The 23,883-nt window shown below is 47.5% G+C and overlaps 1 protein-coding gene across 1 annotated transcript in view; it reads right to left on the bottom strand.

Moving 5' to 3' along the window:
• Positions 1–17,179, bottom strand: part of LOC146186971 (disintegrin and metalloproteinase domain-containing protein 10-like) — a 63,238-nt gene extending 46,059 nt beyond the window's left edge. The window contains exons 1-3 of the mRNA XM_084608153.1: positions 17,077–17,179; positions 8,876–9,026; positions 7,026–7,147 (exon numbers count right to left, since the gene is read on the bottom strand). Coding sequence (XP_084464279.1) covers positions 7,026–7,147; positions 8,876–9,026; positions 17,077–17,179 — 376 coding nt within the window. The remainder of the gene's footprint in view (positions 1–7,025; positions 7,148–8,875; positions 9,027–17,076) is intronic.
• Between the last annotated feature and the right edge of the window lie 6,704 nt (positions 17,180–23,883).

The following is a 23,883-nucleotide window of genomic DNA, read 5'->3' as shown; positions in this document are numbered from 1 at the left end:
GTTTTGCTTCCATCGAAACGCAGCCGCCGAGGTCGGGTTCGAATACGGGTATTCCGGACAGTAGTCGTTGTTGTTGTGGCCGTAGGAAGAAGGAAAAGAAAATGCACGGGCCTGCTACTGGCTCTGTAGCTGAGCCACCTCCGCTGCCTGATTCATTGATTTATAGGAAGGGAAAGGCGCGGTAACTGTCTCACTTGCTTTCTGTGGACACCTCAACCGCGCCGTAAGGGAAGGGGAAAATTCGGTGGCAGGCCAGCCCCCGCCGCAAGCGGCGGTGACCTACCTGCCCCAGCCCCGTCAGAGTAGGGCGTCTTACCACTGCACCACCCCGGCGGGGCATTTTTTTTTTTCGGTTCTTCTTTTCTTTTCTTTTTTTTTTTTTGCAGGGAAGGGTTGGGGCATCATACCAGCGTCGGAGTTCGAGGTTTGAGCGGACGCTGTGCGGACGTGTTCCGCATGAGCTCCAGCCTTGAGACCGATTTTCGGCGGAACGCGCTGTGCCTTGGACTTGCTTTTTGTGGGATCGTCTTCAGGCAGTTGCCCTGTACCTGTGGACACCATATTTTGGCAAGTGTTCCCCCCTTTTAGGGGTTTTTTCACGATTAGTACTAGACCACGGTGCGGCAAATCAGGCCTAATCATTAGGCCGAGCCGACGCCTGCGGCACCGGGCTCCGGGGCTGTGACTTGAGGTTGTGGGCCTTTGCGAGGCTGAAAACAATGGAGTACTCCGTTGAGGGAGAATCTATAACGCCCAAAGAGTTCGAGGCGGGAGAATGGACCTGGGTTTTCAAGGCGCAAGATCGATTCAAGAAGTCTGTACGGGGATCACTCCGAGAGTAGGCCTACCGAGAAACAGGCGGGCAGCGACGGGCGCCAGACGCACGGAGCAGCCCAAGTCAAGCGGGGAAAGCGCCGGTGTGGAAGAAACGGGGACCATTTCTGAAGATGCCAGCCAAGGATTTCAAGGTTGTGTGCCGGCCCAAGAATTGGGACTTGAGTATAGTGACGCCGAGGGAGCTCGGATGTGCCTTGAGAGCGGCAGCGGAGCTGACGAACGCGACTGCGGTGGAAGAAGACCTGGTGCGGGTCAATGAGACAAACAACACGATGACGGTGAGCACGCCGTGTATGAATCGTAGTGGGGCATATGCGAATGTAAAGACGCTAAAGCTGGGTGGTCGTGACCTTGAGGTTTCGGCGTACGTGGCGGCGCCGGAGAACTCTGTGCGCGGAGTAATTTACAATGCGTACAACGGATGCCCATTGGCAGAAGTTCGCGCAGGATTCTTGAAGAAGAACGAAGACATGGACATTTTGGATGCCAGACCTTTGAGCAAGTCAAAGGCGATTCAGATCACTTTCGGCGGGAAGCGCGTTCCCCGGCAAGTTATTTACTGGAACTGTCTGTACGCTGTGATCCCGTATAGAGAGTTAGTCGAGACTGCAGATGAGTGGGACATCGGGCGGACATTTGCTATCGTCTGAAGACTAATCTGCGTCGCTGTTGCGGGAAGGAACATCCTGCACCACCGGACGGAGAGTCGCTGACCTGCACGCCGGACTGCATCGTATGCCATGGGGCGCACAGCACGGGAAGCCGCAACTGCAAGTTTCGTCTAGCCCGTCAGCAGCCGACGGGTCTGCAGCACAGCAACGAGGACAAGAGCCAAACTGGCAAGAAAGAGCGGCGTTCGCAGCACAGCAACGAGGACAAGAGCCAAACTGGCAAGGAAGAGCGGCGTTCGCAGCACAGCAACGAGGACAAGAGCCAAACTGGCAAGGAAGAGCGGCGTTCGCAGCACAGCAACGAGGACAAGAGCCAAACTGGCAAGGAAGAGCGGCGTTCGCAGCACAGCAACGAGGACAAGAGCCAAACTGGCAAGGAAGAGCGGCGTTCGCAGCACAGCAACGAGGACAAGAGCCAAACTGGCAAGGAAGACCGGCATTCGCAGCACAGCAACGAGGACAAGAGCCAAACTGGCAAGGAAGACCGGCGTTCGCAGCACAGCAACGAGGACAAGAGCCAAACTGGCAAGGAAGAGCGGCGTTCGAGGCCCAGGAAGCGGTCACCTAGTGGTGCGAGAGGCGATAGCAAGAGAAGGGACCGGTCAACTTCCTTCCCGTCACTGCCCGGACCCGAGCCTGGCAAAGGAGGAGGGCAAGGTTTCGGTCATGGAAGAAGTCCAAGTGCCACAAGGAAAAAGGTGAGCTGGCCAAACGCGGGCTCCCAAAATGAGACTGCTCGAGAGAAGGAGCTACAAAGGCAGGTGTTGCAGCAAGCCGAAACTATCAAAAAGATGGAAGCTAGGATGGCAGAGATGGAACGCGCGCTTAAAACCGGCAGAGTAGAAAGGGTACAGACGCCGCTGGCCCAGGCCCCACAGAAAGCGGCGCAGGCGAACGCTTCTAGCATAGACGATAACTGTACAGCTATGGAAGTGGAGAATCGGGGGACAGTCAAAAGGCCGCCGCCAGCAGATGAGGGAGCTCATGCAAAGAGAATAGCAGAAACTTCGGCGGCGGACACGCCGCAGCCAGTAGTTAAAGTCACTAGCCTTAGGAGGGACATGCTTACCCTTGCGGAGAGAGTAGGAAAACTGGAAGAAAGACAGGATAGGTTGGAAGGTCGGGTCGACAAGATCGAAGCCAGACTAGGCAAGATTGAGGAGCGTCTTGATGCCTTCACCAATGACTTAAGGGGTTTCCAGACCCAAGTAATGGGTATGTTTAAACACCTAAATGCTATGCTAGAGGCTAGATTGCCTCCCGTAGTCGGCCAGGAGCCGATGTTAGTGAACCTAGTGCCTCAACATGGCCCCTCGCCAGCAAATTGAGGTTTGGCAGTGGAACTGCAGGGGCTTCCGTCGCAAGCGGGGGAACCTGCAGTTGCACATACAAAATCTAGATAGTAAGCCGGACATTATAGCTTTGCAGGAGGCTAGCGGCTCGGTTAAATTGCCGGGATTTAAGACATTTACACCACCAGAGATTGATCGAGGGGGCGTATCGAGCATCTTTACGGCCATTCTAGTCCATCGTAACACCACAGTGATTCAGCATACCATAGATAGCAGCAGGGAGGACTACGTCCTGCTGGAGATTTTACCCAAAAGAAAAGGCGATAAGAGCGTCTTTGCTCTTAATGTATACTCTTCTCCAAAAGATAAGGGGTTGGGCTTGCCAGACCTCCTGATAAAGACGCAACGGCTAGCGGCTAGGTCTCAACTTATCGTGGTGGGGGATTTCAATGCGCCTCATCCGGAGTGGGGCTACATCCGAGCCAGCCCGAAGGGAAATAAAACTTTGGCAGGTTGCCCAGGACCTGCGATGGGCGATCTTGAACAACCCGCTAGATCATACGAGGATAGGCAAGAGCGTGAGCATAGACACCTCTCCAGACCTCACATTTGTGAATGGTATCAGGGATGCAAAGTGGGTAAACACGGGACAGCCACTGGGAAGTGATCACTATATCCTTTCAACGATAATTAGTGCTGCTAAGCACAAAGACAAGGTGAAAGGAACTCGAGTGACGGACTGGGACCGATTTCGGGAAGTCAGGAGTGACACAGTGACCGGGGAAATCGAGGACTTAGGAGCCTGGGTTGAGACACTCAAGCAGGCCGTGAAGAGTACCACAAAAGAGGTTCCAGCGGAGGAGGAGGGCTCTACGGCTGACTCCAGATTGTTACACATGTGGGAAGCACATGCGAGTCTCCTTCGGAGGTGGAGGAAACAAAGGCATAATGGTGTGCTCCGTAGAAAGATGGCCAAGTTAGAACGAGAAATCGAAACGTACACATTGGAGTTGCAGTGGAAACAGTGGGGGCAGATTTGTGACCGGATGAATGGGCAATTCAGATGCAAAAAAACATGGCAGTTGTTGAGGCACCTTTTAGACACGACGGCAACCAAATCTGCGCAGAAGGGGCAAATGGCTAGGTTAGTGCATCGGTATTAAGGCACGACTGGGGAGTTAATACATGAACTCCGAAGACGCTACATAAACGCAGAGGCGGGCGGTTGCTTGCCGGATTACTCGGGAGAGGAAAACCTTGAATTAGATGCAGACTTTACGGTGGCGGAGGTGGAGTTTGCAATGGGTCAGCTTCGTACCACGTCAGCAGCGGGTCCGGATGGGGTTACTAATAATGGACAGTAATGTATAGTGCGCAAAAAGACGAGACAAAGAGGAGACTGCGCCGTCGTTGTCCACTTCTCCTCTTTGTCTCATCTTTTTGCGCACTATAAATTACTGTCCATCATGGTTCACCAACTCGCCCAATCAGCCGTTCTTCTACAGTTACTAATAAGATGCTGAGGAACCTGGATTTCAAGTCAGTAGGGGCACTCACGATTTTGATGAATAAATTTTGGGTGGCTGGGGAGATTCCGCCAGAGTGGAAGCATGCTAGGATTACATTTATTCCTAAAGCAGGGAAGAAGCTCTGCATTGAGAATTTGCGTCCCATCTCGCTAACGTCGTGTTTAGCCAAATTGATGGAGCATGTGGTCCTGAACAGGCTTCAGGGTTATGTAGAGGACAAGGAGTTGGTACCTGAAACAATGATTGGTTTCAGGGCTAATTTATCAACGCAAGACGTCATGATACAGCTCAAAAAAGACGTGGTTGATCCTGGGTACGGCACGGGCACGAAGGCTATCTTGGGGCTCGACCTAACTAAGGCCTTTGACAATGTTACCCATGAGGCAATATTGAGGAACCTATCGGACATAAGACTGGTGGGTAGAACCTCCCGGTACATCAGATCGTTTCTGGAGGGTAGGACTGCGGAGATTATAGTCGGAGAAATGAAATCGGATCCCTTCCCATTGGGGGGCAGGGGGACACCGCAAAGGTCGGTATTATCGCCGTTCCTATTTAATCTCGCCTTGATCAAGATACCACCCAGGCTGCAAGGGATATCGGGACTTAAACATACATATTATGCGGATGACATTACTCTTTGGGTAACAAGAGGCAGTGACGCACATTTGGAAGAAACTCTACAGCACGCGGTGGATATTGTTGAGGAGCTAGCATGGGAAGCAGGACTCTCGTGCTCTCAGCCCAAGTCCGAGCTTTTTGTGCTGAGAGACAAACCAAGAGGGATACATGCTAGGCACTATGTGCCGCCACCGCCTTTACAGGTCAAAGTGGGGGGCGTACCGGTCGCTGAGGTCCAAACGATCAGGATCCTGGGTATGTATCTGCAGACTAACAGGAAGAATAGCGAGTCCTTGAAAAGGCTTAAAAATACGGTCAATGCTACCGTGAGGCTAATCAGGAGAATCGTCAATCGTAAGAGAGGTGTTAAGGAAAAGGACTTGTGTAAGCTGGTGCAGGCGTTTGTGCTCAGTAGAATAGTGTATGCGACGCCTTATTTGAAGTTGGACGCGACGGAAAAAGGCAAGGTGGAGGCTATGATTAGGCAGGCGTATAAAGCGGCTCTTGGGTTGCCTCACAATGCGTCTACCGAAAGGCTGCTGGGATTAGGGGTGCACAACACCCTAGAAGAACTACGGGAGGCGCACTTGGTGATGCAGCTCGGTAGGCTTTCAAAAACGAAAGCAGGAAGGGACATATTGGAAAGGATCGGCATTGGAGTTGACGCTCCAGCTGGTGACACAAAAATTCAGATTAGGCGGGAAATGCACAAGGGCTTGTACATAAAATCTTTGCCCAAGAACATGCATCCAATACATCACAAGGACCGCAGGAAGGCAAGAGCCAAAGCTTTACATGTTAAGTACGGGAAGTACAACGGGTCAGTTTATGTAGATGTCGCCGAGTATAAGGACAAGGACGCATTTGCAATTGCGGTGGTGGACGGGCGGGGACGCTTGATCGCCTCCGGATCAGTCAAAACCCGCTCCCCAGAAACTGCAGAGGAAGCGGCGATAGCACTAGCTATTACTAGTAGTAATGCTGACTTGATCTTCAGCGATTCCAAAACAGCCATCCGAAATTTGGCGAGGGGCAGAATATCTGTCACAGCGGCGCGATTGCTGAATCGGGCCACGGGGCGAGGGACTACGGAGGCGGAAATTGTCTGGGTACCAGCACACTCTGGGAATCCTGGGAACGAGACGGCTCACATGAATGCTCGAGGTTTCGTCAGCCGAGTAGGTGAGCCGGACGTTCCGGGAAGGTCCACGACAGATGGGCTGGTATCCTTTCATGGCATTACTAATCATTTCAAACTTGAGCCGAGGATTTACCCACCCCCGGACAAGCAATTGGTGAAGGCGCAGGAATGCGTCTGGCGACGATTGCAGACTAGATGTTTCTTCAACCCATACGTGTTGAGCAAAATCTACCTGGACATTCAGCCGGAGTGCAAATGGTGTCAGGAATTGGCAACCTATGACCACATATTATGGAGCTGTAGCATAGCACCGCCACCGGCGGATATTATGCGTGATCCTTCCCTCGAGCAGTGGGAGGCCGTGTTGGCCAGCTCAGACCCGGTCGTCCAGACCAGGGCCGTGGAGTGGGCCACCCAGATCGCCGTCAGCCATGGGTTGATGGCCATCTAACACTGAGTCATCCATACATGCTCTCTGACGAAAATAAAGTTTTTCCATCCATCCATAACAGCGTCGATCGCAGCAAATATGCTCAGCGAGCGCGAATGATAATTGAGGCGGCCAAATTGTGCGAATTAGCACCTGAAGAATACTTCGGGTACTCTTTCGTTTGGAAATATGGCATGGCGGAAAGTTTACAGTACATGATGTGGTCGCTTCCATCCGGTATAAGCTCCTCTGCGGAGCGCTGCGCCTTGCGCAGCTCACACGCTGCAGCTTACACAGGTCACCTGCCATCTATTTGTAATAAAGGTGGGCGCAGTACCCCGTGTGAAAAATAATATGGTAGGAGCGCAAAAACCCTAATCATCATCACCTCACAAAGAAAACGGGTTTACAGGGAAAGTCTGCGACAAGTCGATTGCATGATCGAAAAAAAATAAATACTAAGGAGGCGCTGAAAGTGGTGAAAAACAGAAGTTATGTTTTTACCGATAAGTTCGCCGCTGTAGATGTGGCCGATGTTTGGCTTGACGCGGCCGAACCTCGTAGTCTCCACCACGAGGTCCTTGTGGAATACGGAGGTGTCCGGCCTCAACTTCAGGTGGAACAATCTGCGAAGTGAAACCACTGCACGTTGGCAACCGAGGGCACAGCTGAACGGAGCGGTTATGAATACACTGTCTGGTGTACGGTTCATGTTGTCAGGCTGCTGTAAATGCTGAATATATCACGGGATGCGAACAAGCATGCGTCGGTGGCGCAGCTAAACTGTCAGCGCCGCGAGAAATAGAACCACAACACTGCGAACATCCAACAATAATCTTCGTGTCGTGGTACGCACGCAGGACGCTGTATTGGAGGGCTGCGGATTGTTTAACACAATCTGCATTTTTATACTGCACTCACAATGAACAGCACGCGGACGCCTTTGCATTTTACGTCCATCTAAACAAGGTCGCTGCAGAGAGCATTTGATCCTGCCACTCCGAGCTCGTCAGCTGGGTCATAGCCCCTGAACCGCCGCCCTCGGCGGATATTAAAAGGTGTGTTCCGCATCAACAATACGACAATCAAATCTATCCATTGACTATATAAGTATTCACTTCCATTGTCCTAAGAAAAGAAACGGTTTTAGAAAAGTTTTGAAGTGGCATCTCATCACAGTACCCCCATCCAGGCACACAATAGATTGCCACGACTTACGGACGCTTCACAACAACTAACTATTGTAATAATCACAGCAGCAATGAGCGATGCGCGTGATTTTTTCATCATCACAACCAATGCTAGTAGGGAAAACTGAGCGCGGACTAGCTAGTCGTATTCTTTACATTTTCATCTCGCCAGTTTACAATGGCTGCAACAAAACGTGCACTAGTGCTGGCGGCGTCTGAGAGGTCATCTAAATTGCAATAATCTATGCAATACGCCAGTTCGTCACAAAGCTTTTGTGCTGTTGTGCTGGTCTTGGGTTTCATGGTGGCATTAGTTGCTGATGCTAATCATGCAGTTAGGTCCGTTGCAATGGAAGCACACATGTCAGCCACTGCTCCTGTTTCGTAACCACCGGAACACGGTCCACCTGAACCATCGTAATAACCAGAACAATAGGTCGATAATTATGTTGATAATTATAGGGAATCAGCAGCGAACAAGACAGAAGGAGAGACGCTATCGGTTCATGAGATTGCCAGGTGCACAACATGAAGTTTTATGCATTTATTAAATGTCAACCCACCGCTGTAGCTCAGGGCTTTGGCATCTAGGTGCTGATCCTAATGTAGTGGGTTCGACATGGGCCACGGCGACCGCTTTTCGATGCTGGTGAGAAGCTAGGCGTCCATGTACTCGGCGGTGTCAGCGTAACTTAAGGAAATTCATGTGGTATATATTAATTTGGAGGGCTCCATTACATGGTCCCTCATAGCCAAAGTCATCAGGACGTCAAAACCTTTTGGGACACTTAAGTTCACCTTAACCGCATGACGTGATAGCTTTAAATGGTCCCTACAGTCGTTTGCAGTTCCTCTGAGGCACCCTTTATCAGTCGCCGAACCCCTTGTTTCCCTCAAATATTGCGTTAAACTAGTCGGACGAATACATGCGCCTCGATGGTGTTAGATGATGTTAGAGTCATTTCACGGCCTCGTAATGACAAGCTGTACTTTATTTTTGATGGTTCCTAGGGCAGCATTTGACCAATCAGAACTTTCCAGCCAGGCCGATGACAAATGTTTCGCCGTACAGGATCTCTAACGCGTGTCATATATATGTGCGAGGACTTGAGAGTTCCGCGTAAGCGTTGTCGACTGAGTGCACGGATATACACCGGGACTTACCTGTCGAAGCCATGGAAGCGCAGGTAGACGTGTCCAGGCTGCTGCTTGTCTTGGCCCAGGGAGCGCTTGAAACGCACGTGGTCCCTGTGTACTCGACGAGGCTCGTACGACAAGGGCTCGAAGTGGCGCACGAAGGGGTTCAGCCTACGGGCTACGTGTATGAAAAGCGTTGGCTGACGCAAAGGTATAACGGTCTCCAAAAGGCGCGAAAGCTCATTTTCAGTGACGACTCAAGTTCCCCTTTAAAAATGATATCAGGATTCAATGTCTGCTTGAATATGACAACTGACGCTCGGCTCTACAATACTGATTTCGCTCTTTTTTTTTATCGCAACTCGGGTAGAGTCGGGAGCTGGGACATGCGTCGAAATATAAGTGCTCTTAATGCAGGGCCATGGAAACTCGGGAGCCAAACCAATGAGTCACTATTCGCCTTCGACTTTTATCCAACAGCATAGTGTCAAATGTTTACGTCTCGTGGTGCGCTTGGTGATAGAGCGCCATTGGAAATGGGAGGAGGGATTCGATGGAAGTGAAAAGCAAGGCGCCTATTTGCTGCGTTGTATTGGCATGAGGAAATTGGCATACAATTTAGCGCAAGACGCGTTCCTGACTGTTCATTGGGCACATAGGGTTCGTTGATTCGAGGAAATGTTCAGGGGTATCTAGGCCTAGCGACGCGGCCTGAGACGACAAGGAACAACATGTTCGGGAAAAGAGATCGCAGCTGGAAAGTTGAGGATTGACAGACGTACCTTGAACAGCCGCCTCCAAGACGACGCAGCAAAAGAATGGAATAATCCGGCAGTGCTGTTTGAGAAGCATCCTTGGCGGGACAACAGCCGAATAAATGGGTACCAGCTCAAACGGAGTCGCAGAAGGTCACGTGATTCTGGAACCAGCACGCGCCTGATCGAGCGGACCGGCCCCTTGGCATTTTCATTCTCTTCGGATAAGCGACCAGGAGGTGGTGGTGCATTGGTTTGGTTTGGTAAAACTTTATTTCCCACAGTAGGGGTCCTGGAGGACACTCGGCTAGGCGCCAGGTGTAGAGGGCAGCTCCCACGTCGGCACAGAGAGCACGAAGCTCTCCGCCGCCGCGAGGACCTCCTGGACAGCTCGAAGCTGATCATGTAGTGAAGCACTTTTTAACACTTTGTCCCAACGTTCCTTGTTCTTGGCGTAGGCGTCGCTCGATGCACAACCCCACAGCATATGGTTTAAGTCTACACGGTCACTGCACCGTTCACACACATGTTGTCCGTCATAGTCTGGGTCGATGTGCTTCATGCGCCAGGGGTTGGGGTATGAGTTCGTTTGGAGCAAGCGTAACGTGACTGATTGGCTGCGGGTTAATTTCCTATCCGGGAGGGGAAATGCTCGTCTGTCTAGATAAAAGTGCTTATCGTTGTACGTGAATAATTGATCTCTGTACTCGATATGTGGAGTAGCAGGGGAAACCGGAGGGACGCGGTCGATGAGTCCTCGCGCCGCCTCGTGTGCGATCACATTGAGATTCCGCAGGCCGCCCCCTAAGCTGCCCATGACCATGGTGCATCCATTTTGTAGCAAAAGTTACACTGCGGTAGGTTTTCAAACCGTCGGCTTGGCACCGTGTTACCGTGGAACCGTGGAAGGCGAGGAAGAACAAGAAAGAAAAGAAGAAGAGAAAGAAGTAAAAGAATAAGTGAAAGAAGGAGAAAAACAAAAAAAGACGAAGAAAAAGTAAAAGAAGAAGAATAAGAACAAGAAGAAAAGAAGAAGACAGATAACTCGGTAGTTGTTAGATGCGAACGACAACAGCAAGTAGTTAAAACAGAAGGTTCGTTCGAACGTTGTGACGTCGTTTTGCACCGGAGTTCGACGTAGAGACGATGTCATACCACTAGAAGTCTTCTACACCCGAATGAGAATGGTCAACGACGAGAGGCAAGGGGTGCTCATACGTGAAGTGATTCCCCTATGGCATAAATAAAGTTGACACCATAGAGTACTATGCGCAAAAGCCATGTCTTTGCTTTGAAGCAGAACCTAAACGTAGCGAGGGAGATTGCTTTTCACCTGGGGCGCAGAATTGTCACCACTCTCGAGTAGTAGATTTTGGATATTACTGGCTTTCATTTAGGAGCTACTCAAGCAGTACAAACAAATCAGCTGGCAGCTTTTCTCAAAAACCTAAAATGATCCAAGCGAAAAAAAGGTCATTGCAACATGAAATCATGTAGAGCATGCGGCTCACAACTAGCTAAGAACTATAAAATATATAGACAGCAGCCCTAGGCTTGCGCACTGAAGTTCCCAAACCCAAAACTCTCCAAACGAGAAACAGGTGCTCGGAAAATCCAAGCCATGTGGAGCCTACAGCGCGGAGGTTGAGCCAACACCTGTAACGTAGATATGTGCTCTAGAAAAAAGCGTTACAGTTTTGCGTGGGGGAGAACAGAGAAAGCTCGGGATAGTAACGGCTTGTAGGTACGGAAAACCTGAAGTCTCCAAGCAAGGTGAGTGGAGAAACGGCAACGGCCGCCATATAGGTGAACAAATAGAAACAGGGGTAAAAAGGAGGTAATAGGGGAGATAAGAAAAGGACCAGAGGAGGCAATCTGAACGAAGGAACGATGAAGGAAAACAAAAACAGCGGTCGAAAGGAGCCGCAAGAAAGCATCATAAAGGGGAGGAGGTCTAAGAAAATCAGTAGCGTGAAAATGCATCAAAATAAAAGTAAAATTGGGGAAAAAGGACAATAATCAACTCTCCAAACCGACTCTTTGACGCTTCCTCTTAAGAAAGCTGCGACAGAACCACGTTTTTCAATTGTTGCTGCGGCTTTTAAGGCCGTTTTGTTCCCCGTTACTGATACCAGTGAAATATTATTTAAATTCATTTCCTAGATTAATTCATGAATGCCGTTTTAAAAGCAGTTTCGAAATTTCTAACGAAAGTTCATCATGGTTTTCTTCGATCTCACTGCTTACCAAGAGTAATGTCGCTAAAGCGCGCATTTACTGGGTAGCCATGCTCGCATCCATTTGCTGCTGCACTGTACATGCGGTGTCTCGCACTAAACTGTGGAACTGCGTATAGTTATACTGCAGGTAATATGGAACGCGTTGCAATCCCAAAACTGGCAATAAATGCCAGTTTTATTTCATTTTGCAATATATGGGGCGTCACAGCTAACCGCCGCTTCCGAAAGAGATTTGTGTGAAACATTGTTTCATTTAATTTTTTTATGGCTGTACCAAAAGCAATCTGCCAAGATGTCGCGAACGATTCCTTTATAACAGGGTTCGTTCCTTTATTCCTTTATAACAGGGTCTCGGCTTCGATTTCGCTGATTGCCAAGAATCATGTTACTGGAGTGAGCATTCGTGCAGCGCTTTAATGCAGTTAATGCTTTAACAAGTGGATATGATTATAGGCTTATAATCATAACCACTTGTTTAGGCGCAGTACGCGCCGTGTTTCTACTGTCACTGAAACTGGGATAAAAACGCGTTACACCTCCACACAGCTGCTACAGCACGTGAGACAGCATGGCTTTCTTTTTCTTTTTTTTTTTTAGACGAAAGCGCGGAGTACACGGGCGAGACAAATCTCACAGTATCTCACACCGAGGCGGTCCCTCGCTGCTGTCACGTGTTTCTACGTCAACGCTTCGACGAGCACGGAGGCACGGAGTCAGCGGCTGCGGCGCGGATAGTGACGACGACCCCGTATTCTATGAAACAGTGTTCAAGCTGTACCAGCGCTGTAATTTTTTTTATCTCGATCATTGTTTCGGGTGGGATGGAAACGTGAGATTTCCTTCTGAGGCGATGAGGTGAAAAAGAAGCCATAATTTATTTGTTGCAATGTAAATAGTAGTTGTTGTGAAACAGTAGTGAATGATGTGTGTTTGCTCGTTTCGCTGAAATATTTTTCTATGTGCAATATATCTATAATAAGCAGAGTGAAAAAAACGTTAGCCATTGGTTGCGTTGGCGAACAGTAAAGAGTAAATTTTAAACATCCGAACGCTCGCTGCCGCCACTTCTGAATCACGGGAATTTAATTGTGCCCCGTCGTTACCTCCTGAGCGTAAATCGGCGCCTCTACTGAAATAACTATAACAATTAATGATAGCTCACTAGCCTCATTAACCTAGGCAATTTATGCATCGCCATTTCTTTTTTTTTTTCGTGTATTGTGCACAGTCACTCGCATGCGCAATCATATGCATTCATGCATGCGTCTTTTAAAATCGCGTTTTTATCGTGAAATTTGAGACTATTTCCTGTATTTCTGGAGCTCTAAGTGTGTTCCGAAAATGGTGTGACAATCTTGTTCCACAGTATACTGGATGTAGATGATAGCCAAGCAGGGACGGCTGCCACCCGCCAAACATTTCCAGGCAGTACAATATCTGCGATTTTTACAAGCTTCCATGCGTGGCTGAGCTGGCTCCCTAGAAAAGAAAATGGCGTATCGTGACACCCGTACCCTAATGTAACACGTGGCTAGCACTTCCAGTCACACTGAACTTGAGAAGGCAATGGAAGCCTTTATCCGTTCAGAATATTGGGCGAGTGAAAAATTCCGAACTTAATTCAAAGCATTGTGGCTCACTGTGAAGGAGCCCTAGGTCTTGCTGTACCGAGTTGAATGGGATTTGTTCACAACAAACAATGACTTCGAGGCCCACAATAGGATGCACAAGGTGCACTATAACGAGGGCGCAAGGTAAAGTAGTCGTTTACTTCCTTTATAAATAACGTCGCCTGTACATTCTTACCTGCCTGAGAACGAAAATAAATTCCATGGATCTCAGACGAGACAATAATCGTTGTGCAGGCAGTAGATGTTAAAATCTTATCAGGTATCTTCATGGCCAGCTGCCAAACTTTATTAAAATATGTTGAGGAGGCTCGTGAATGCCAGGAAATACATCCGTGCTGACAGAAATGAGCTGCCTGTCTTAGGCAATTTATCCCTTCACTCCGAGAGAGCTGATGACACTACGAACATAATTTATTCCAACAAGTCACTGTATTTTCTTCTTCATTTTTCCTATCACAAAAAACCGTGTAAGCATTCCTGCGCTGTTTTCAAGTTTATAGCAGCTGTGCAAGAAAATACCGGGATTCCCAATGAAAAGGTGAAGCTCACTTAAACTCTTACCACAGCGAAAGCAACCCTAGCCTGATTAGTTATAATTATGCTAGAAAACCAATCTGTATCAGCTTCTTATTGATTTATTCGCAGTTACCGCATTTTCCTTTTCTGTGTTGTTACACGCACTTCCGGCTTTTAAAAAGATTGTCAGTGAACAAACAAGTCCAGTTTGAGCCTCTTGTTAACTGTTGTTAACAGGAATATGGGCCTATTTGCACATGAGTTTTGCTGTGTTGTGTGTACTGCTAGATTATTATTTTCTGTCTGCGTGTGTATTCGCTTTCAACACGTTTTTGAAAATTAGCATTCTATTTTGTCTGCATGTCCAGCAAATTAAGATAACTAGAATTTCAAGTGTAAAAAAAATATATTATTCCAGCGAGTACATGCATCTTTTTGCATGTTTCAAAATACAATGGGTAATAAGGCACTCTGAGTAGTGAATACACGCGTGAAACAGTTGTCCTTGTGTGTTCGTATCACAATCACAGGGAGCTAAATTACTGGCAAGTGGATTGTTGGATCAAACAGGGTTATATAATTAGCAGGAATCTTTAAAGCTGGGCTTGGGTTATCTTCCCATGCTAACGTTTCTGTCAGTCAGACAGATATTATTTGCACATACTTAACAAACCGCGCTTCACTTATATATAGGTACATGCAATAGCTAGGAAAACAATTAACAAAGCTGTTCATCATCATCATCATCATCATCATCATCATCATCATCATCATCATCATCATCATCAGCCTGACTATACCCACTGCAGGGCGAAGGCCTCTCCCATATTTCTCCACTAACCCGGTTCTGTGCTAGTTGCATCCACTCGACCCCTGCGAACTTCTTAATCTCATCCGCCCACCTAACTTTCGGCCGCCACCTGCTACGCTTTCCTTCCCTTGGAATCCAGTTTGTTACCCTCAGCGACCATCGGTTATCCTCTCTTCGCACTAAATGTCCTGCCCATGTCCATTTCTTCTGCTTAATTTCCACTAGAATGTCGGTAACTTGAGTTATTTCTCTGACCCACTGTGCACGCTTTCTATCTCTTAATGTTACCCCTACCATTTTTCGTTCCATAGCCCTCTGGGTTGTCCTCAACTTAGGTAGAACTCTCTTGGTTAGCCTCCACGTTTCAGCCCCATAGGTGAGTACAGGCAAGATGCAACTGTTGTATACTTTCCTCTTGAGCGATACCGTTAAGCTGCTAGTCATAATCTGCGAGTGCTTGCCAAATGCGCTCCATCTCAATCTTATTCTTCTTGTTGTTTCCTTTTCATGGTCCGGATCTGCGGTTACTACCTATCCTAAGAAGACAAAGCTGTTCCTAAGCCCTAATTACGTATGATTAGGTGTGTATTTGCCTTGACATAGTCTAAATGTTACGAAGTTTCTTGAGACGTCCTTATGCTCCATCGAAACGAGCACAAAAAGAAGGGATAGAAAACAGAAGTGCTGAAATTACTCGTAGTCCTCCAGTACGGCACCCCTTTCTCTCTTTCCACATTCATTCCCACCTTCCTCCCTTCCCTTACAGCGTGGTTCAGATGTCCACAGAGAAAGAGTCCACGGAAAGGTTCAGCGGACTCCCATGTCCTCGGCGTCTAATACCAAGCCCATGAAAACGATCTTGCCCATAGCAAACTTGGTTTTCTTATGGTGTAGTGCTGGTCATACTTCTAGCAGCAGCTGAAGATAATGGAGCTTCTAGTCCTGACAATGAGCAACAATGCCTTCCATGTATTTCACAACACCGAAAGCTGATCCAGAATATCAAAGAACATACTTATAAATATATCTGGAGTTGAAATGATGCCGAATAGGAGTCTGCAGTAGCAGAATCACCCAAACGGTGTGATGAATTTTGCTAGGTCCTAGCTTCACGGTGCAATCTGAATCTTCGTGGTAGCAGCCCGAGTTGGCATCTAATCTAGAGAACACTGTTCAATATCCTATGCTTCCCAGCACTGCGTGCACAGTTGGCAGACATGTCGTTCTCTTCCCAGAAACTTGTTCAGCTGTGTCAAGTCGACACATTTGCGCACATCGTCTGATGTCTTCTGTATTAGCACTATGGAAGAGCACCAGCCAGTTGGCTTTTCTAACTTGCGAACTAGGGCATAGCCCCGGGTCGACGCTTGGCCAGCGTCACGACGCTTTAACCCGTCGTTTTCCGGCTCCTTAATAAAGTTATGCATACATACATACATACATACATACATACATACATACATACATACATACATACATACATACATACATACATACATACATACATACATACATACATACATACATACATACATACATACATACATACATACATACATACATACATACATACATACATACATACATACATACATACATGCATGCATACATGCATACATGCATGCATACATGCATACATGCATGCATGCATGCATGCATACATGCATACATACATACATACATACATACATGCATACATACATACATACATACATACATACATACATACATACATACATACATACATACATACATACATACATACATACATACATACATACATACATACATACATACATACATACATACATACATACATACATACATACATACATACATACATACATACATACATACATACATACATACATACATATGCCTTATTTCTTCATGTCTTAGAGGTCCTTTTTTGCTTATCAAGGGAATCAGAACCCTTCTCGGGGCAGCAACAACGTACGGTACCTCATCGTCAGTCAGGAGGTGGACGGCATGTTGACCTGGTACGCAACCGATACCAGAGAACAGCTTCGTATATGTCATTCTATAGTCCGTCGCTGCGACGGTGTCGCTGAAAAGGACAACGGCACTGGCCCGAACCGCCGGCATTCCAAGCAGAGGAGTCCGAAGGTAGATGGCCATGTACACCATTTCTTGAGAGCACTTTCCAATTCGATTTGGGCTTCGAACCTTCATAGAGTGTACAGCGCCAGGCCGTTCGCTCCTCTCAAATCTTGTACCTTATCAAGTTGTGGTGGTACTTCCGGAAATAACTCGCCAACAGCAGTTGCTTCGACACCCGTGTCCACCTTGGCTCGCAGAAAGCAGGCGTTGGTCACAACCTCCACGAAGCTGGCCGATTCTTTATTTGCCTGCTTCATCGCGTTCACGTAAATGCTGTTCTCGCTGGCTCATCGCTCTTCAACTGCGCCTTGACCATTTCGGTTTCGTCGACCGTCAGCTCGTTCAATCATGCCGTCTTCACGCTGCAGGCGATCTCAAAGTGTTCGTTCTTGTGACGAAAGTTATATTTTTCTATTCTCGCTGTAGATTGTGAAAGCATGCGAACCTCGCAGTCACAGAAGATGCATGCTCGGTGTTTTGTGGCGAACCTTCGACTCGATGATGTCTGACTTGTACGTTCCTCGCTTGCTTCGGCTGGCTATGGCTGTCTCCCTTTAGCCGCGTCGATGCCTGGTGTTTCGGTTCAGGTTTTGAGTCGTTCTTACTGCCTTTTCACCGTCTCAATTGTTCTGATCCTCGCAATTTTCGTTGCAAGCGTAAGCGCTGAGTTGATTTGAAATGATTCAGAAAGTGGCTGGTTGGGCGCAGGACCACAACAAACATGCATCGCCCACCAATTTTTTATTTCAAGTCGCTGAATTCCCACCGACTTGCCAGATCGTGCAGCGCCATAGCAAACTCATCGAGTGTTTCTCCCACCTCTTGTTTGGGGCGATTTAAACAAGCGTTTTCACATACTAAGTTCTTTGTATGTTGAAAGTGCCCTTGAAGCTTTGCTTTTTACGGCTGCGAAGTTCTCGAGTTCTGGATTCGTAGCGTTACGAGTCCGCAGGATTTCTCATGCTTTTCAACCTACGGTATAAATCCGTTCTCTTAGAATTTTTCATGCTTCTCCCAGAGTCCTGAAACGTAGCTGAAGTCAAACTCTTCTTTTCATGCCGGCCAGTCAGTGGGGTTCGTGAATTCGAAGGGCTGAGCAGAGTTAAGGCTTGTCATCGTGTTTTCTGCAGAGTTTCTCTCGTCCTTCTGCTTTTCGTATTTTTTGTTTGGTACCTTTTTTTCAACCGCGTCCGGCTACGCTGCAAAGCCACGGGCAACGGACTTCTGAAAACATGCCAGGTTAAGCATCAAGACCAAGAATTGAGTTATTCTATTACAAGTGCACTGTCAAGCGATAGGCGTGTTATGTTACTATCGCTCGTGGGATCCTCTGGCGGGTGTCCCGTCATTAGAGTTTTGGGTAGAGGTGTAGCAAGTGCAGAGGGTCGCCGCGCCACGACAGGTCCATGTAAGGTGACGCACATCGACGGAGTCAGCAGGGCATTTGAGACAGCCAATCCTATTTCAGCGCCATCGTTTCAGGATGTACGGTGTGCACGCTACACCGGTGGCCACTTGTGAGTGATCTTACGCCTCGGGTCGCAGGTCTCTGATGTCGGACAGTGATAGACGACGCGACCATTTCAAATGCGCACTTTCGGATCCGATCAAGGTGCGGCCTTTACGTAACCGCTAAATGCGAAAAAACATGAAGCGCCCACACGGTCCTTTCTGTTCTAAAAAAAAAGCAACAATACAGTACGAAGGAACCCGGATGCCCATCTTGCCAATTACAAGATCCATACACGAACATATAATAGTCTGTTTTCTGCACTAATACATGCATCCAGTCTACCGATAGCTGCAAAATGAAGGCTGGGGTACAAAAGATAATTTTTTTTCGCAAAGAAAGGACGCACCGGAACATGGCAGAATATGCGGAAAATGCGGACGGACGCATTTGCTTGGCAGACGCTTGTAATGAGGAAACACTTGGAAGACGTAGTTTGTAATGAGGAAACACTGGCTGTGGAAGAAGTGGCGATAGCCCTAGCCGCGAAGCACTCCGCATTGAAACACCTTGTAACAGATTCCCAGGCGTCGTATAGAAACTATACGCATGGCATAATCACGCTGCTAGCCTGCGAGATTTTAACTTGGTGCACGACTTCATATGCACGAGAGGAGATGGTATGGGTGTCAGGTCACCAGGGAGTTGGAGGAAAAGAGCGTGCCCACGCTTCGGCCCGAGCTTTTCTTCCACGGAATCCTTCTATGTCCCCCTTTATTGATTTAAGCTCCCCGTATATTACACCATTTGCGTCTTAAAAGGCAGACACACCCGAGGCCTGCTAATGGTCTTAATAAAGCAGAAGAGTGCCACCTTTGAAGGCTACAAAATATATGTTTTTAGCAATCCAGCTGCACTTCACGCCACTGAGCCGGATTCCTTTTCGGACCAGCGCAAATTTTGAGGCGAGAAGGCAAATCTATACCACGTGGTGTGGGCTTTTCAGAAAAATAGCAGCATTAGCACGATAAAGCAGCCAACGTGGGATGGCTGGGAGGCAGTCCTGCCCAGCTCGGGTCTCGAGGAACAACGAGGCCTCGTCGGAAAGACATGGACAGCGACTTTCACCAAAGTTTTCCCGGACCAGGGACCCGTTAAGGCCCTTTGTCTCAACTGTTGCGGCTCTAAATGAACGTTTTCATCATCATCACGAGTACACAGTTGCAATTGGCAGACTGCTGTTGCTGTCGTTCTCCTCTAAATTGATGGCACATACCCACACAGAGGGATCCGCCAAGAATTGGGGTGCAGATATATTTGTTTTTGATATGTATAATTACATAGCAAAATTCATGAAATGGTTGCTTAGTTGCTGATTCTTAAAATTATTAAACATCTTCTTCTTCACCAAAATATCCTGTTTGTTATTTTTCTTTATTTTCTTGGTTTTTCATCGTTAACTTTTTTTTTCCAATTCCCACTTGCTGCTAATATTTTTGTAGTAATCGCCTAAGGCAATTTTCTTGTTTATGCCACTGCACCTTGGCCAATCCCGCCATGTGGGTATGTGTCGTGTTTCAAAATGCCGAGAAGAAGAAGAAGCAGTGGCGCCAATAGAAACGCTGAGCTTGCGTTGAAGAAGCTGGTGTTCTGTGTTCGAAGGGGTGTGTGCATCCGTGCTGCTGTCAAAACCAGCGCTTCCACCGCTACTGCGCATACGGACCCCTGAGGAAGGCTAGATGGTTCACGCCAGCAAAAGTCCCGCTGATGTTTTTGGTGGCACAGGACCGCTACGTCCCGCAGACGTCCTCAAGGAGACCCCACTCGCTCCACTTAACTTCGATGAAAGGCGAGACGGAGAGAAGTGGGGACGCAAGTGGGTGTGCTTCGTCACGGTGTTCCTGGTAGCGCTGGTCATCGTGCCGCCTCTGCTCGTCGCCTATACGCTACGAGGACCCCAGCAGCGGTTGCCGACCGCGGACAGGCCAGCTGCGTATCAGGGACCGGTGTTGCCGGAGACTGTCTCTCCTCCTCTCAACGACGACAATGACACCGGTGTTGGGAGAAGCCGGTTCACCCGCCGTCGACAGGTCGCCTCGGCTACTGCGAGAATCGAGAAAGGCTCGATAGTGACACCAGACGGCGAAAACGCGGAAGAACTGCATGATCGAAAGGGGGAGATTGGGAATGCTTATGAGTGGGGTTAATTCAAATGGCCGCGCGCATTTTATCTCATGGGCCAACGTATCGGTAACTCAGTTTGGTAGCGCACATGAAGCAGCTAGCTAGCTGGCTGGCGAACTTTAATTCCCAAACGTCTGATCTGTGAAGTACGCCTCTAATAAAGGCACTGCTTATGCTGTAGGTTGGTGTTATGCGTTTCGGCGCTGTTTTGTTCCTCAGTTTATTGCTCTTTTGGAACTACATAAAACCTACCGGCCGTACACAGCCCACTTCTGCCTAGAGTTAAAACTTCCTTCTATGGATTCCAGAACCTCTATATCTTTGTTTCCGATGCTCTAGAGAGCGAAGTTTATTTTGTTTAGCTGGTGCGTGTTCTGTTTTATTTTCCATTGTTATTCTAGTGAGCATGGTGCTGACCTGCATATTTTTGTTGCATTAATATTGTCACGCGTCGCTGATAGTCTGAGTCGCTTTGGGGCGTTAACACCTCCACTCAAAAAAAAAAATATTTTGTTATAACAGTTGATGCGGCGGCAAAAAAAAATATTTTGATATAACAGTTGATGCGGCGGAAGTGAACTCAGACTGAATGTATAACGCGGCTTATATCCAGGAGAAGGCCAAGTGAAGACCAGATTTATTGGATGCGCGCAGGTATTAATAGTTAAAAAAATTGGCACAAACAGCCAATAAACAAGTAGACATGTTTAGCTAGCCCACAACTAAAAAGTCAATCCATCAAATGGGAACCGAAATAGAAACTCAAGATACAGCATGTTTGTTTCTAGTTTTCTTTTTTCATTCTGACTGTCAGTTTTAGGTATATCATCATTCATGAACGTTAAATTAGTTACCTATGTTATATGCTGTGAATATTTACGCTGTGGTAATCAGGGGTCATTTTCTCTATGGATATGTTTTCCATTTTAATTGGGGAGACGTCAGCGTGACGGCGTGAAGGCAGCAAACGACCACTCGTGAAAGTCACATGGCATCGTGTCCCGTGTAAACGATAGCATTCGCCACTCGCAGCACTCTCCTGATCATTGCCCCGCCCAGTGGTTAGGACGCTGGACTACTGAAGCCGAGGACACGGGATCAAATCCGAACAATGAAGAACAATGCTCACGTGTAATGCCCGACGTCAGTGCACGTTAAAGAACACCAGGTGGTCGAAATTGTACGCAGACCTCGATTACGGCATCTCTCATAGCCTGACTGGCTTCGGGACGCTTAAGCCTATAATCAAAACCTAAGCAACCTGCTCAAAATTAACAGCAACATGCACCAACCGCATGCGAATGCCAGTCAGTTTCCATTTATGTGCTAAGCTTAGATACCAATTTTTCAGATTTTATTTTCTGCAATTAGTGTTTGGTGTCTTACTTTTGAGGCAAAATATAGGGTGCCAATTTGTTTGTTGGTGTGGCCCCAATGAGGCGATTTTTCTGAGGACTGTATGATAAGGCTAAGTCCTGATTTATAGCATCTAAGGATCATTCGTATCGAAATACATGTTCGACTTTTCCCTTCTGCAATTGCTGTACTGCTGATATTTGGTGGAATGCCGCTCGGCTCTCCAGAGCGCATCCAGATCCAAGTGCACCTCATTCTTGAAGCCCAGAATTCCGTGAAGTTGCGCCCCTCAGAATAAACATTGTGAGTTTCCATAGCAGAGTGCGAATGTATCTCTCGAGCAGCTATTACCGTGAACAAAAAATACAGCCCAAAAAACGAGACAGGGACGAATATCAACCATAGAAAAACCCCTTGTCCCTTTGTTTACGTTTATAAATTTTTTTTAAACGCTTAACCCCCCCCCCCCCCTCCCCTCGCTGAGAAACTGACGCTGATGCCACCGTTTACAGTTCTAAAATAATTTTCAGGAGACATCAGAACTTTCCAGACAGGCAAGTTCCCGGCATCCCATCCACGCTCTCAACAGAAGTACCCCTCACGGCAGAATCAAACTCCGTACGTCTATACCCCTGTCTTCGACTAGGAGCCTTCTATCATTCCTCACAAATGTCATTCAGCTCACGCTGGTTCACGCGCTGAGCCCTTAAGCTGTAGTTCCAGAAATATTTCTAATATGATTCCCGCTGTCGGCATCCCTCTCATTTTAATCACACTGTACGTCCAGGGCTCTGAAACCTTGGAAATGGAATAAAATGGGCTTTCCGGGAATTTAAAACTACAATTTGCATAAAAAGTATGACATGACACCGTTAACGATTAGAGGCAAGGTCTAGATTGCTCTCAATCAATAGCAGCGCTCCCTGAAAATTTCATGCAAGCGCCGCCTGACTTCTTTGCATACCTGCAAGATTCGCACTTATGCTACGATTAGCTATAGGGGATGAGACGTCATAAACTGCTAGCGTTTACGGTCGGTTCCCTCACAACATATAAAATAAATAATGTTTCTAAATGCATTATGAGCAAACGCAACTGCAAAGTGATTTTTAACGTGCGTCGTCGTGTTTCTTTGATGAAAAAAGCTGCTCAACCTGCGTCATACGGTATTCACTGCTGACGATAATCTGCCACGCCATGCAAGACTAGCGACATATATTTCGGAAATACCCACAACCATATTTTTACAATAGAAGTGTTGTTGGCGACAGCATCCCTGTTAGCTTAATGGTTATTATACAAAGCGCCTAAAACGTCCGTTAAAGCAAGAAATAAATCAATTAAGAAATGTCTCACTGGTAAAAAGGTTTTAAAAATTAAAGCAACTGGAATTTTTTTAGAGTAGAAAAAAAAACTGTGTATGGTATTCATTGCTATTGATTAAAAAAAATAAAGATTCATAATGAAATAATCCAGCTGCCAGCGGAACGACTAAGTTGGAATGAAGCGCGTTGCCACCGTCGAATTTAGCCGCACAGGATTTCTACTTAATGATGGACATGATTGAAACATTCGCCAGAACTTCACCAATTTCCAGCCGCATTTATAGCAAGACAGTAGCATGCCAGAAAACCACTATGCTGTGGGAATTATTGAACTTCGCAAGATGACACCCAAAAACGTTCAATGAATCGTTTCACCTTATGCAGGAGCTGGCCACGAGCAAATGATAACGTTCTTGCCGAAGCTGGCTGCGTATATGAATTTTCTTTGATAAACCACGTCTCCAGTACCAGCGTGTTCAAAACAAGCGTAATGAATCGTTTTATGCAACAGTGTAGACTATACATGTGTGCATGAGGGCGTGGAGGACGGGGAAGCGGGAATCAGCCGACGTCAATGAGCGCTTAATGAGTCGTTGCGATGAAGCCGTGCATGCAGCGTGACTAATTAAAGTCAACGCCCATTGTA

Source organism: Amblyomma maculatum, chromosome 6, assembly GCF_055883805.1.
Source record: "Amblyomma maculatum isolate TAMU_Amacu chromosome 6, ASM5588380v1, whole genome shotgun sequence".
Taxonomy (NCBI): domain Eukaryota; kingdom Metazoa; phylum Arthropoda; class Arachnida; order Ixodida; family Ixodidae; genus Amblyomma; species Amblyomma maculatum.
The sequence above is the reverse complement of the archived record's forward strand: the minus strand, read 5'-3'. Positions and strand labels throughout refer to the sequence as shown.